The 16,202-nt window shown below is 44.0% G+C and overlaps 1 protein-coding gene across 3 annotated transcripts in view; it reads right to left on the bottom strand.

The window, feature by feature from the left end:
• Positions 1-16,202, bottom strand: part of slc39a14 (solute carrier family 39 member 14) — a 35,066-nt gene that overhangs the window by 11,825 nt on the left and 7,039 nt on the right. For 2 of the 3 annotated variants that reach the window (XM_063195167.1, XM_063195165.1), the window contains exons 5-7: positions 3,182-3,351; positions 1,998-2,120; positions 235-441 (exon numbers count right to left, since the gene is read on the bottom strand). In XM_063195167.1, the coding sequence (XP_063051237.1) occupies positions 235-441; positions 1,998-2,120; positions 3,182-3,351 (500 nt within the window). Of the gene's footprint in view, positions 1-234; positions 442-1,997; positions 2,121-3,181; positions 3,352-5,934; positions 6,105-16,202 lie in introns of all 3 variants that reach the window. The other variant, XM_063195166.1, reaches the window with a different exon arrangement.

Here is a 16,202-nt window from a genome sequence, read left to right on the forward strand (position 1 = left end):
GAAGACTAAATGTCTTCAAACTCCGACCGCCAGAAGTCTGGTTTCCGACAGCCAGAAGTCTGGAGTGTATTTCAAGAAACCATAGTTGCTAACTACATTATAATGCAATTTTCCATTGGCCGTACACTTTCTAGAAATGCATCCCTACAGCCAGAAGCCTGCTTGTCTAAGCAAGTTCTTTTGACCAAGATGAATGAATGTATGAATGAGACCTGTCCCAGACTCCTCACTCACCTGCAGCGCGGGACGCGTGCCGAGCATCTTGTCGTCCTCACCGATCCCCTTGAGCTCGCCGTCCACACGGGAGAGAGACAGGCTACCGCCCGCCTCGCCGTTCTGCTGCAGCTTCTCCGTCAGGCCGTCCTCCATGTCCCCGTTAGACGTGTAGCGCTCCACCGGGTAGTGGCTGTGCCCATGCCCACTGTGGTCATGGCCGTGGCCCTGAGAGGGTGGGGGGGGACAGAGAGAGAAGCAGACAGAGAGAAATACAGAGAATAGAGGAAGAGAGAACGGGGAAAATAATTATCAAAAAAAAATGGAGCAATAAATTTAAAGCAGAGGGGGGAGGATTATTTACAGGGGGAAGGCTTCTTTACAGGATGACTATAAAAAATAAAATAATTAAAAATAGACAGTTGAGATATTACACAATTTAAGACATGGCATACTGAAGAAGGAGAAAAATCTTGCTTCAGATATTTAAAGCCAGCCGTATACTTAATAATCTGTGTCAACTGTATGGCCAGATAGGAAAAAAAGACAATTCGTCATGGATGAAATAAAAATGGATGGAAAGTGTGGAAAATATGAGTCATGGTTCAAAATAGCCATGTGGAAAGAATCCAATATGACTTGCATTGCTATGTCTAACTTTATTCTATTTCTTATTTCCCAGAAACAATACTTGGCTGAGACTGAGAAGATTGAGACTGAGAACATGCTCCCTCTGTAGTTTCACATAATAACTTCAAAAACACACATGCACACAGACACACACGTGGTGACCCTTCCCTTGTGTGCGCCCTTTAACCCTGCAGTACTGCCACATGCACACGTGAACTGCAGCACATGTGTGCACACACACACACACACACACACACACACACACACACACACACACACACACACACACACACACACACACACACACACACACACACACACACACACACACACACACACCTACAGGTGACACCCAGGTACACGCCACTGAGAAAACAACTCGGGCATCAGGCAAACAATACTACGCCGTGACGCACAAAAGCCAAGCCCAAAGCTTCGTACACACAAACACAAAAGGAATGTGTGCTACCGTTGAGCATCTTAAACACGGACATGCAGACGACGCAGTCTTGCTGATTCTGTCAGGGGATGGCCTCGCCCTCCGCCCTGACAAACAGGCCCAACTAGCCCTGCCTATCCCCAGGGGAGAAATTGCGTGTGAAGACTTAACGCTAGCATGCGTTTCTCATCTCCCTTTTTCACCAGTGTGCCATAAATGACACAGTGTGGAACTCATCATGCTGGAACAAAGCTGACACCCCGGGCACATATCCAAAGATGAATACACCATCTCACTACATACATACATCCAGGGTGCGATTTGTTGGAAAACCAGAAGGGGGGATATGTTTCAGATTCTAAGCAACATCAATGGAATTACATTGAACTGTGATAAAATCATGTAGAAAAAGTGGCGATATCAAGACCAGAAGGGGGGACAATCCCCCCCATCCCCCCCTACAAATCGCACCCTGCATCCATCCATTCTGAGCCTAGGACACTGCGTCAACTTCAAGCATCACTGATAACAAAATACATTTTAAAAAGATTGGACGGCACTACTAGCCTCTGTTTCCTTTCTTTTCTAGTGTATATTGCTTTTGGAATGATCACCCAGTTCCTTTTGCTTCAAAATAGTTGAGCATGTTATATGATGTTAAGTTTATAATAAAATCAATAAATAATATAAAAGTGGCATGTCAGTTGATGCTCACCCCGCTCTTTGGCTTCAGGATCATCTTCAAAATCTTCTCGGTGAAGAAAAAGAGGTAAAAGCCTCCAAAGACAACAGCCGATTTGGACACGTAATAATCCACCAAGGGGTCAAATCCAAAGGCCTGCAAAATCAATACAGAACATGGAGGAGGTCACAGGTGGGAAAGGCATTTCATAACAGTCACGCAGCTTCACATCTACTGTATGGCAAACAATCAACTATGAATCTCTAACTAAGTAACAGATACAGTCAATCTCTAACTGGTACAGATTCTGTAGTTTGATACCATAAGTGTGTGTTAAGGTTACCTCAGGTACCAGAGGCAGGTTAAACAATAAATGTGTGTTAAAGGGAATTCTGAGCAGGGGTGCATTTCTTGGAAGCGTCGATGCCAACCATGTCAGCAACTTTGTAGGTTGTCAATGGAACACTGCATTCAGACCTAGTAAGTTGCTAAGTGGTTGGCCACCATGATTTTGAGAAACGGGAATCCTGGAGCCCGTTTCTCAGAAGCATAGTTGCTAACCAGTAAGCAACTTACTAGGTTTCCAATGGGAAACTGCGTTGCAACCAAGTAAGTTGCTAACATAATTAACAATGAAGCTGTCTGGAAACACATCCCTGTAATACTGGATGTTTGTGTTTACTTCATTTATATTTACATGTTAGAAAGGGCTCAGAAAGAGTGTAGTCACATGCACCTCCCTCCCATGTTAACAGACAGAAGGGCCGGTGCCTCAGTGCTTCCCTAGATACCAGCTATTTACAGCACAATCCTCCATGGGCCAATTTCACCAGATCTCTGAAAATCACCACCTCTTTGATTTTCATGTTCGATTGAAAGCAAACTCTGATTGTGGAGAGTGGGTGAAAAGAAAAATAGAATTTCAGACAGATTTCGCAGAGGATTTTTTTTTGAGAGAGAGAGAGAGCGCGAGTGAGGGAATATTTTTTTCCCCCCTCTCTCGGCAGGTTTTTCAAGAGAGTCGCTGAGGCTCTGAGGGAACCCACCCCACCCCCAGTGTTGCCAGATGTGTGATCAAATCCCGTCCAAAAGGTGCTCAATCCCAAGCAGCCCAATTGGGTGAGTAACCGCCCAATCTGGCAACACTGTCCACCCCAACAACCCCCCTCAACCGGCCTGCTGTTCCCTTATTCACATCCCCACCCACCCCATGCTACCTCTGGGATGAGCTGGAAGAGGGCGTTGGAGTAGAGCGTGCCAATGGCCAGGGCTATGAAGTAGAGCAGCAGGCGCTTGTAAAAGGTTTTCCTCATAAAGGGCACCACGCTGGCCCCCACCAGCGAACACAGCGAGATGAGAGTCACGCACAGGAAGCCATAACCCCACACTGGTGCCAGCACCACCCAGAGAGAGAGAGAGAGAGAGAGAGAGAGAGAGAGAGAGAGAGAGAGAGAGAGAGAGAGAGAGAGAGAGAGAGAGAGAGAGAGAGAGAGAGAAAAGAAACGAGGAAAAAATTAGGAAGAGATGATGTATTGATATTTTCTTTAAAAAAATTGATGAAAAAGAAATAGGAAAAATTGTCTCTGTGTGAGACAATTAAAAAAACAATGATGTCAAATCACCCTTTGATTACAATGAAAGACATGCTTTGAAAATAATTTCAGGACTTCATTCACATTCCACTTTTCTTTTGGTGATGAGGGAGAGAGACAGTGATGATTATCAAATCAAACCAGTGATTGACTGATTGAAACAAAACACACAAGCCCTGATTGATGAGTGTCACTCAATCTCAACCAAAGACAAATGTGAAAAGATGAGAAATGTGAGTGAGCTCCCATTGAGGCACCAGTGGATATGGCATCCAGAGACCACAGAAATACTCCCACATCCCTCACCCACAGGAACAGAAACTTCTACACACATCTCCCACTCAGAACAAAGCGTACATTGAAAAAAAAAGGCCAAACCCAAAAAAAGAAGACCTGCAAGGAAGAGACACCTTTATATAAAATTAAAAAAAAGAAAAAGTACCGCCTTGATGACAAAAAAAGAGAAGAGATTAGAGGAAAGGCTGTGTAGCTAGAACAAAAACCCATTTCGTCATTCGGTATGGGAAAAAAAGACTGATGGGTCATTAGGATGAAGTGAAACCACAGGTCTGGCACCTATAGTATATACTAGTACACAGACATTTCAGAATGATCCCCATTCATCAAAATACCGGGTCCTGGGTCGGTCTCTCATCAATGAAGTGGTGAAGGAAAATGATTTTCCTGCCTCTAATCAATGATGAAACAGCCACCCTGAGAAGGTAATGATAATCCCACCATGGTAAAAACAATGGTCAACAATCAATCATTCAACAGCAGACTTGATAAAAAAAGTTAACTATGTGAAAGCACCAATCATCGGATGGGTTATGGACAAGCCTTTGAGAACCATCACAAGAAATGTTTCTCGTCGCTATACTATGAAGAGATTCAGTATCTCTAGACCTACAATAGTCAATTTTAACTGATTGACATAATAGGACTTGGGATGAGTTCTAACTTGCCTTGCAATCAGATCAATTTCTACAGTGGTATCTCAGTAGTTGAGAGCAGAAGTCTCACACCCAAATTCATTCAACAGCAGAGCAGTTATGTCTTTGAAAAGGCTTTTAAAAAAATCTACTTTGCTCATTGTAGACTTCCATGTCAGGGTGGGAGCCATCATGACCACTCACCCACAGCAGTGTTGCTGTATTCACCATCAAAAATTCCCTACAGGTGATTAGGTACGCCTGGCTGAGCGTGGCTTACTAATAGCTCATTGATAGCCATCTCCTCCCCCCCTCCCCCGCATGACACTCAACCATGTGAGTGAGTGGTAAACCACAATGAGGATGTGACTGTAGGCAGGTGCGTAAGACGATGCCCTGAGAGGCTACACTACACTGACAGTTCCCACGTGTAAGTTCCTGTTCTCGGGGCACTGACGACTTCCTCCCTGAACAACCGCGACACAGTCCCCCCAGTGCCTAGTCTACACGGGAAGCTGGAAGTTTCAGAGGAGCGCCACTGTAATTAACAAGTAAACAACAAAAGAGCAGTCACTTGGCGGGAGCAGGAAAAAAATAAGCAAAAGGGGATTTTTGTGCCACGGGTCGTATAGGGAAGAGAGATCTTTAGAAGAAACAATTACAAGAGATACACTGTGCCCCACTGAGGTGAATGGGGGAACAGAGAGTCATGAGGTGCGCTTTGAAGGAAAGGGTGGAAAACAATTGGCACACACACAAAAAAAGAAAATCAGTGTGGGGCTGGATTCAGTGGAGCGAGAGACAGAGGCTTTGAGGAGGCATCTGGAACTCAGCTACCCCATTAGCTGGGGAGGAGGAGGAGGAGGAGGAGGAAGATCAGTACTGGTGAGATTGATAGATCAGACGACGGCCCCTTTTACCCAGGAGGAATAGAGAGAGAGACAGAAGGGTTGTTAATCACACATGCAGATGAAGAAATGTCAATGACAAATCCACCGAGGGACATCCAACTCCTGAGGAGCAAAAAAAAAGGAAGAAAGGAAATTTGACAAAGAGGGAGTGAGACAAAGAATGGTACTGCCTTGACCCTGGGGAAAGAGAGAGGGAAAGGAAGATGGAGAGAGATGGTAGAGAAAGGGTGATACACAGGACTCAAGTGTGAACAATCACTAGACTTGAAGTGGCAAGAGTTGAACATACATTTGGCCTGATTTGCACACACACAAGATACATAAAACTTGATAGGAGTCCCTCAATCGCATGGTGATACAACCATTCAACGACAACCATACCAAAACGTGACATACTGCAGCAGAAACATGGTGTAAAAAGCATAGGTAAAGGCCTTTTAACTGCACCTCTGACATTTGGCCCAATATGCGCACACACACACACACGCGCACACACACACCACTTAAGTTATCGAGCCGGTCAATTCGGGTGCACCTCTGGAAGCAGCTGGAAGACAGCGGTGGAGTAGAGGGTCCCGATGGAGAGGGCAATGAAGAAGACCAGCACCCTGTGCATGAAGCGCGTCTTCATCAGCGGCACCACAAACACGCCCGTCAGGGAGAAGGCACTAACCAGCGTCACACTCAGCACAGAGAAGCCCCACACTGACACACACACACACACACACACACACACACACACACACACACACACACACACACACACACACACACACACACACACACACACACACACACACACACACACACACACACACACACACACACACACACACACACAGTTAACACATTCATACTCACAAGCACATGCACTACTCAGCAGCACGCTGATATACTACAAAATAAACATGCGTATACATGCACATCTACACATTGGCACATGTTAACACATCCATACATACATACTATAAGCATGTTAAGCTGCAGCAGCTAATGCAGCACACTGATATTATACAAAATGAACATGCACACACATGCACATCTACACATTGGCGAATGTTAACACATCCATACTCTAAGCATGTTAAGAAGCAGCAGCTACTGTAAAAGCATTGGCAGTTAAAAAGCGTTAAGGGTGGGCATTAAAAGCAATAATTGTCCTCTAGTTGTTCCAAAATGTGTGTGCGAACGCACACCTCATCCTCGTCACACCCTGTTGAGAAAGAAAAGAAACGCCAGCTCTCCCAATCTGTGTATGGAGATTCTCATTCATCAGGTCAGGGTATGCAGAGCTTTCATCTGTGAGGAGTGAGGAGTGAAAAAACAATGTCAGCATGACAGAAGCCGTCCAGTTGCTAACGTCGAAGCTCTGGACCCTTTCGGTTGAGGACAAAAGCAGCTGTTCCAGATTGTCTTACTCTGCAGCGGACGGGGAGCGCAGGCACTCGTTATGTCATTTCCAGTCCATCAATGTGACCTGTGGTCAGATGTAATGACAAACTGATAGTACGGTTTAAACTGAGCCGCCCGGCTGCCTTTGTTTCTTTCCTGGAAGACCCGGAGAGTCGCGACTGCACGTGCTACTGCTCACCTCTCCCCTGCTTGAGGACAAGAAGAGACGAGTGCTCATTAACTCCACTCCCATTTAACACATTACGCTCGCGGTTTCATCAAGTACCTAGAAAGGCAAAAGGTGAGGAGTGGGTTGGGTACACACACACACACACACACACACACACACACACACACTAGATAACAAAGAAGAGGGAAAAGGGGAGCATAGGAGGAATGCATAACTCGCTTTAAATATTGAAAGAGAAGAAACATAACCAGAGAGGCAATGGGTATATAGGTCTGTGAATATAAAACAAAAACAAACAACAACAAAAAAACACTTTAAAAATACAGTAGAGGCACACAATAATTAAAAGAAGCCTGTAGATAATGAGAACCTAGGGAGACGTTTGAAGGTCTGGCGGTTACACAATGCTGGAGAGAAAGAGAGGCAGTGAGGTGGATTCAATAGGCCGGGAGCTACCTACACCCCTCAGGATGTTTTTTGCTATGTTTTTTTCACTATGATTTCCTGTTAACCTATACCCTGGGCCATAACGAGTTGATAGGGACAACTCCCAACTCGGCCCCGTTTGGTGTCAGGGCCCAAAAAAACAACTTTTAAGGAAAATCTGCAGGCGAAATTATGTAGCTGCAAATATTAAGGTACTGCAACTGCAAAAATGGTCCTAGAACCCTGTAAATTTACATGGGTCATCCTGTCACATAGGGGAACCAACCTGAAAAATGTTTCAGGGTTTGGGGTTTTTCCTCTGTGAAATATCATCTTCAACATATCCAAAAAGCTCAAAAAATACTTTTCCGCCTGACAAATTGTCATCATATTTGATCATTTTCAACTATGTTTGAATATGTTTTGGTCCCTCAAATGTAAATAAAAAACTGCCTAACTTCCTGAGCTTCAATTTAAGTCCAAGAGGACCTTTCTAGCTAGAGTACAACAGCTGCTATGTCCAAAGTTATTCACTATGGCCTATCCGAAAATAGTCTACTGGCAATAGTCTGCTGGCATTCTACAGGCATTCAGACACTTTCAGGCATAACCATTTCATATGGGACTATGAACATCAATTTCACATATGTTTGACCTTGAGTTGAAAATTGCTATGAATGAAAGTATGATGTGAATAGCATCAAAAGTAGCTAATGTTACCACCTATTGGTGGACTGTGAACAGGATGCCACACATGGTACTATTACACAAAAGGAATTCATCAAATGAGAAGTAAAACAGTAGTGTAGAATGTGAATAAGAACTTTTAAACATCATTTAATAATTATCATTATCATCATCCTCCTCTTCCTCATCTTCATCCGCATTTGTATGGATTTCATCAGTGTCATCTGTGTCCTCCTCTGCTAATACATCAATGAGAGCTTTTGGGATTACATCACCCTCAAACCGTAGTGGTTCAAGCTTCCCAGTATCTGTGTTTATGTGAAACCCATGGTCAAGTGGACTTGGGATACCTGGGTAATGCTCATGGGCCCTACCCCCTAACTCTGACACCATACTCCATCTCAACAATTGGTGTTTATTTTTGCACAAAAAAACACCAACAACAAAGCAAAATACATGAACCACATGATCAAAGGTGCTGAGAATGTGCAGTTTCCTCCTCCAGGCCAATGTGCTCTCATTCAGGATGGAAACTCCTCATCATACCTGCATCAGCTGAAACAATATTTAGCACAGACACATACATGAACTTTCTTCATGACTGTCTTCTTGGGGAGGACCCCCACACCCCCTACCACCCAGTCTGCCAAGTGTCCCACAGTGGTTCCCAATATGTGGGCCATTGCCCCTTCCATGGTGGTGACCCACTGGCGTTCCCTCATACCAAAAAAATTTAGAAAACGCCCTGAGTGTCTCTTCTTGTTACACCTATATTTTTTTCTTGCCATGGCGGGTACAAAGCAAAGTATACTGGGTGATCATTGATGTTGCGTGGTGAGCATGTGTGTTGTTGCGCTTCCCATGACCATCATCCTGATATGGGCAAACTCACTAGTAGGCTATCATCATCACCTATTTAAAGGTGCTGAAAAACTGAAAAAATGGTGCTTGGAAGTGCTTGAAAAGTGCTTGAATTTGTTCATGAAAAGGGTGTGGGAACCCTGGATGAAAACAAGAAGGCATTCATTAATTTATAACTGGATCACTGGAGCTCCCAAGATACTGTATAATAAAAAATGCCCTCCTAAGGCCTGTCATTTTCATAGAGGCTGGTCTACAGGGTAGAATCTGCTCAAACCATGACAAAACAGAAGTTAGGGTGATTGCATGCAGTACATCCAGACTAAAATGCCTCACATCAGGACCGTTAGAGTCGGAGCAAAAGACTCAGACTTTTTCTTCATTCTCCTGTATTATGCCAAGTCCTCAACTGTCAACATAATCTTTGCCATGGGTGATAGATTAATTGACATCAACCTACTGGCTAAAGATTATTCCCAGGAACACATTGCCGCTCTTCTGATCCTGCATGCCTGCTGACTGCACGTCAGCATTCAAAAGCAAAGGAAAGGTGAAACCAATGAAGATATTGAAACAAACATCAACATTCATTTAAGTCTTTGCAGAAGTAGGAAACTGATCCTCAGTTCCAACAGCTCCTCAATGGTGTTGAGCAGTTCAGCTGCTGCCTGCATGGATTTAGTCACCGAGTGAAAAGCATTGATGAAGCCAAAGAAGATCTCTGGGTCAAACCGCCAGGTTCGTCAGGGTCTCTCAATTGACTCAAGGAACAATCTCAAACAATTCCCACCGTGCAAGAGGGTCCTCAACTGTGCTTTCCCCGGTGCTATTCACCCTGTAAACCACTGACTTCAACAACAACTCGGAGAGCTGCCATATGCAAAAGTTCTGAGATGTTACCACCATTGTTGGATGCATTAAAGATGGACAGGAGGGGAAGTACTGAGGCCTGGAGGAGAACTTTGTCAGATGGTGCAGAATCAACCAGCTGCCGCTGAACACAACCAAAACCAAATAAATGGTGGTTGACTTCAGGCGAAACACCCCACCCCTGGTGCCTGTCTCTATCAAGGGGGAGACAGTGGAGACAGTCTGCACATGCAAGTACCTGGGTGTACACCTGGAGAATAAACTGGACTGGTCTGCTAACTCACAAGCACGGTACAAGAAAGGCCAGAGGAGGTTCTATCAGTCTGCCATGGCCAGTATGCTCCCATGCTGTGGCATGCTGGGGTGGTAGCATTAGGAGGAGAGATGCTGGACGCCTTGACAGGCTGGTGAGGAAAGCTGAGTCTTTTATAGGCACAGAACTGGAGGCTCTCACTATCACAGCTGAGAAGAGGACACTAAGCAGACTCAACTCTATAATGGACAACCACCCCCTGCACCCCCTGTACCCAGTCTTTGACAACTAGAGAAGCCTCTTCAGTTACAGATTTCGCCCCATATTCTGAAGCACAGACAGGGTACGGAGATCCTTTGTCCCTCCAGCTATTCTACACCACACAGAAGGACACACAGAAATCCTCGCAGGTGACTGGACCGCATAAACCAACCCCCACACCTGCACACTATCTGTATGCCTCCTGTGCTTCTACCTGGACTCCTATCCTTCGTCTGGGTGTGACCCCCTCCAACAATCAAGAAAAACGTTTCTGCGCTACGAATCTACACTCTGCACTGAGGTATTATCCAATGCAGCCATACAGGACAATTACATTCTGTATGCTCAAACGTGTGTGTGTGTGTGTGTGTGTGTGTGTGTGTGTGTGTGTGTGTGTGTGTGTGTGTGTGTGTGTGTGTGTGTGTGTGTGACTGTGAGTGGAGCGACATGGTGTGAAACTTGTGATACCGATTCCCCCATCACTTTCAATGGATACTATGGATACTTGAGTCTGGCTCTCTTACTTGGACCATGCACAGTGACTTATGACACTCCTGGACGATTTTTTGTACAGTTGATCTTGGGCTGCTCTGTGCCACTCAGCTAAGGCACATGTGATAAATCACCAGTACACTTTCACTTTTTTGGACACTTTGTTTTTTGTTTTTTTTGCTGCTCTGTGCCACTTAGCTAAGGATGGAGCATATGATAAATCACTGTTACACTGATATACTTATCACCAGGGCTCTAAATTAACTTTTTCCACCACCAGCCAATTTGGCTAGTGGACATTTTTTCTTACCAGCCAAACAGAAGTTCAACTAGCCATTTTTTTTTTTAAATCTCGCCAAAATAAACTATGCATTAGGCTAGTTATTTGTTTAAATTATGGTCATTTTGTTCAACTATTTCTTCAACACAGATACACTATAGGCCTGCATAGGCTAGGCCTAGGCTACTATATGCCTACATAATAAGCATATTATATTATACTATGTATTTTTTCATTATTTTTTAACTTCTGCTTTATTTTTACTTTCATTACTTAGGCCTAATCAATTTGATTAGTTTTTGTTCAATTCCTCTGGAAACAGCTGAAACACATCACACAAGCCACTCACATAACAGACCTTTAAGTAAGGGTTAACGTTCGGCGAGAAGGTCGCTACCGTGGAATAGCAGCACGACAGAGAGAATATTTAGACCCCGACGCGGAGCGGCGCAAAACAAAACAGTGCCGTTGTGAAACACAGCTAGGCAACAGCTAGGTAGCCAGGACAACAGGTGTTGTCTATCACAGCAGCTGATTAGAGTCTTGTTGAAAAGTCGCTTTAGCAGTGAAAAGTCTTGTTGCCATTGACAGCGGTCTGTTATAGACCAACCCGTCCTTTATCGAAAAATAACAGACGTGCGAACGTTGGGGAGCCCCGTTGAAATGAACGGAGCATTCGACCGATGACGTCACAACCATATAATAACATACAATAACCAAGCACACAGCCAAACACTTCAAAACCTCACATACGCACACCCCAAGGAAGGAGAAGAGATGAAAGGAAAAGGAGAGGAGAGAGGAGGAGCGCAACAAAATGACAAGAAGCCTAGTTTAACTAAAAGTAAATAATATCTCGGGAATCTTCGCGTCCTTTGTTACTTCCACAGCTTCGTCGTTGGCTGCTTTTTTTTCTTTCCGATGGCGTGGGCTTTCCAACTTAGTTGCGCCAGGACTCGGAACATTTCAGAAGACAACTGAACTGACAGCTACGGTCACACTACTCTGACAGTCAGCTCTCCTCCTCTGCACTTGTCGCTATTTCGTTCCACAACCACTCATTTTTTAACGTCACTATTATTACGGTTACAATTACTACTAGCATTCACCAACACACAGAACCTTGCTCTAACCCCCGCCACATTCTCATCACTCGCACAAAACATAGCCTACAGAACAGAAGTAGCTCTATGCATAATCTGCGTTAGTCCTCCTGTCATTGAAACGGTCAGGGCCTCGCTGCTTCAAAAATGCAGCCTGTTACAGCAAGGTTCATATGGTAATAATAGCAGTAGTGACGTTAAAAAAGGTTGTAGCGAAAGCGACGAGAGCTTAGGAGGAATGCTGCCTGTCAGAATAGTGTGAGCGCAGGCAGCGAAGCTGACAGAAGGCTGGTCGTCTGAAATGTTTTCAATCCTGGCGCGCGCAACAGCATGGAGTTGCCGCTCGCTGCACTGGAAAGCCCACGGTGGGAGACTACGTCGTGACGCTAGTGTCCATGGGTAATGTAGGAAATCTCGCCGTCTAACGTTAGTCAGAGCAGCGGTTTACCGTTCATAATTTACTGTACTCCGGCGCTACTAGCCAAATTGGCGGGTAGGTATTTTTTTCTACTAGCCAAAATGAATTTTCACCCGTGTTTGGCGTGTTGGCGTGTGTTAATTTAGAGCCCTGCTTATCACTAACCACAGTTGTGTGTGTGTGTGTGTGTGTGTGTGTGTGTGTGTGTGTGTGTGTGTGTGTGTGTGTGAGAGAGAGAGATATCTGCCTGTGCCTGTGTGAATGGGAGAGAGAGTGAGTGAGGAAGTGAGATATGCCTATGACTGAATGTATGTATGTATGTAAGAGTGAGCTATATGGTTAATATATGTGTATCGATGTCTGTAATGTCTTGTGTGTGTAATGTCTTTTTGTATTGATGTAAATATGCACCTTAATTTCCCCCTGGGATTAAAAATTATAATCTACTTTCAAGTGAGCATCTGGAAGAGGGCCCATGAGCATTACCCAGAGATCCCAAGTCCACTTGACCATGGGTTTCACATAAACACGTATACTGGGAAGCTTGAACCACTTTGGTTTGAGGGTGATGTAATTCCAAAAACTCTCATTGATGTCTTGGCAGAGGAGGACACCGATGAACATAACATGTCTGATGAAATCCATACAAATGTGAATGAAGATGAGGAAGAGGATGATGATGATAATGAGGTTTATTAAATGATGATTAAAAGTTCTTATTCACATTCTACACTACTGTTTTACCATACAAACAATTCAAAACTTCTCATTTGATGAATCCATGTTGTGTAATATTACCATGTGTGGCATCCTGTTCACAGTCCACCAATAGGTGGTAACATTAGCTACTTTTGATGCTATTCACATCATACTTTCATTCATAGCAATTTTCAACTCAAGGTCAAACATATGTGAAATTAATGTTCATAGTCCCATATGACATGGTTATGCCTGAAAGTGTCTGAATGCCTGTAGAATGCCAGCAGACTATTGCCAGTAGACTATTTTCGGATAGGCCATAGTGAATAACTTTGGACATAGCAGCTGTTGTACTCTAGCTAGAAAGGTCCTCTTGGACTTAAATTGAAGCTCAGGACGTTAGGCAGTTTAGGCAAAACATATTCAAACATAGTTGAAAATGATCAAATATGATGACAATTTGTCAGGCGGAAAAGTATTTTTTGAGCTTTTTGGATATGTTGAAGATGATATTTCACAGAGGAAAAACCCCAAGCCCTGAAACATTTTTCAGGTTGGTTCCCCTATGTGACAGGATGACCCATGTAAATTTACAGGGTTCTAGGACCATTTTTGCAGTTGCAGTACCTTAATATTTGCAGCTACATAATTTCGCCTGCAGATTTTCCTTAAAAGTTGTTTTTTTGGGCCCTGACACCAAACGGGGCCGAGTTGGGAGTTGTCCTTATCAACTCGTTATGGCCCAGGGTATAGGCTAACAGGAAATCATAGTGAAAAAAACATAGCAAAAAACATCCTGAGGGGTGTAGCTGGCTCCCGGCCTACAATAACATATTTCTCAGCAATCAGGGGGAGAGTGCGTCTTTGCAAGGGGGTGGAGGCTGGATTTCAAGAACACGGAGGACAGCAGGACACTACTGTACCCGCAACACCACCGGCACTGCAGCCAGTACAGGGTGACATTGCGACAAACATCCCGCCTTTCACATTCACTCAGCCTTGTTAGAGAGAGAGAGAGAGAGAGAGGATGAGAGAGAGAGAGAGAGAGAGAGAGAGAGAGAGAGAGCATGATAAGGGGGGCAGAGAGAGAGAGAGAGAGAGAGAGAGAGAGAGAGAGAGAGAGAGAGAGAGAATGGAACATTGGTAAAGGGGACAGCGAGAGAGCGAGAGCGAGAGAGAGACAGAGAGATGAGCTAGCTAGCTCTGCAGTGCCAAAGGCAGGTACAGTCCTCTTGTTAGAGCCTAATGAAAGAACTGCAAAAGGAACACCTGACATAATCAACATTTAGACCAGACATCTTCACCAAGGGAGAAAAAAAACACAAATCACAGCCTAACAGGAAACAAACAGGACAAGTCAGAGGTTACATACAAGAACATACCGGTAATAATAACTTGACTTTTCAAAAGGAAAAGTTCACTTAGCATACAGTATTCGTGTTTGCAGCTAAATGACAAAACGGCATTGAAACGCCCACAAACTTGGGTGATGAGACTGAAGGTTATGTGACTTGGAAGACAAAACACAGATGATTCATTATTTTTGTCCTTGGCTGCCATTTCATACAGAAGAAAACACAATCTGCCAATGCACAGTGTGTACGTCTGCCAACTACTTTGGCCTATAGAGTATAGTTTGTCTAGTAGTCACACAGCAGCCAAAACGTCCATTCACTAAAATAAGATAAATTGAAAGGACAGTGGCTGTTAAAATAAACATATTCCACAATGAAGATGAAGTACACAAGTCTGAATCTATTATGACTAACTCAACAACTAGAGGACATCCATTATGTGGGAAAGATATGAAGTTTGGTCTGGAAAAAAGAACATTTCCGGTTGTACACATGGAAGAAACACGTGGACAAAGGTGCTTCCACCAACTACTTAGGTCTAGTGTATAGTTTGTCTAGTCCACACAGGAGTCAAATCATTCTTTCACAAAAAAAGATAAAAGAGCAGTGGCTGTGTTAAAATAAACACAGCCCAACAGGCATTAAGTCTGAATCTATATTATGACTAACTAGGCAACTTCCCAGGATTATGTGGGAAAGAGATCAAGCTTGGTCTGGAATAGAACATTAAACATTTCTCATGATGATCAAAATCAAAGTGGCATGAAGAGGAGAGAGTTAATGTGTTCATCGTTGTCCGTTAACGGCTCAACCTCTCGTATAACTTCTCCGTTTCCAAAGAGCCGTGGACATCGCTGGCCTCAGTGAACCCAGCGTGAACTGTAAAATGCAGTGTTTGGACAGTCATTCAAAACCGCTCCAGCGTTCCCTTCACACAGCTGGAGAGCAGCCTTAGTGGTTATGGAACCCTCTGTGGCTCTCTTGCCATTACATTATTATTATTATTGTAGTAGTAGTATTATCTCTTAACATTTTTATGAGATGAAGGGTGAATCTCATTACATAGTAGACTGAAGTCTAGCCAGGGCATCTGCCTTTACAGCCACCAACATCTCCCACAGGAGCTTTATATGCTGCAGGCCACTTTGGCCAAAAAAAATCCCCATTGTCAACCAAATAAAAACTGACTTGTAAGCCATTTAAACTCAACAAGGACATTGGCTACAGGTGCTTTTATTAAATAAGCAATTCAATTGACCTTGATTCAATCACCCACCCTTTGGGTCAACGTCCAATGTTTGGTTTCAAACATACTAAATAAATGTGACTTAGGGGTGCTGTTACGCAGCGACACACGTGACCATATATACGGGGCAACACTGCCCAGGTTCGCGTCCAGCCTGAATTCTTTCCCAACCCTACCCCATCTCTCTATCTCTCTCATATCCTGAAAACACAAAAAAGTCCATGAAAGCTACCTTAAAAATAAGATAAGAAACGTAATTTCAATTTCCTT

This window comes from Engraulis encrasicolus, chromosome 3, assembly GCF_034702125.1.
Source record: "Engraulis encrasicolus isolate BLACKSEA-1 chromosome 3, IST_EnEncr_1.0, whole genome shotgun sequence".
NCBI classification, from domain to species: domain Eukaryota; kingdom Metazoa; phylum Chordata; class Actinopteri; order Clupeiformes; family Engraulidae; genus Engraulis; species Engraulis encrasicolus.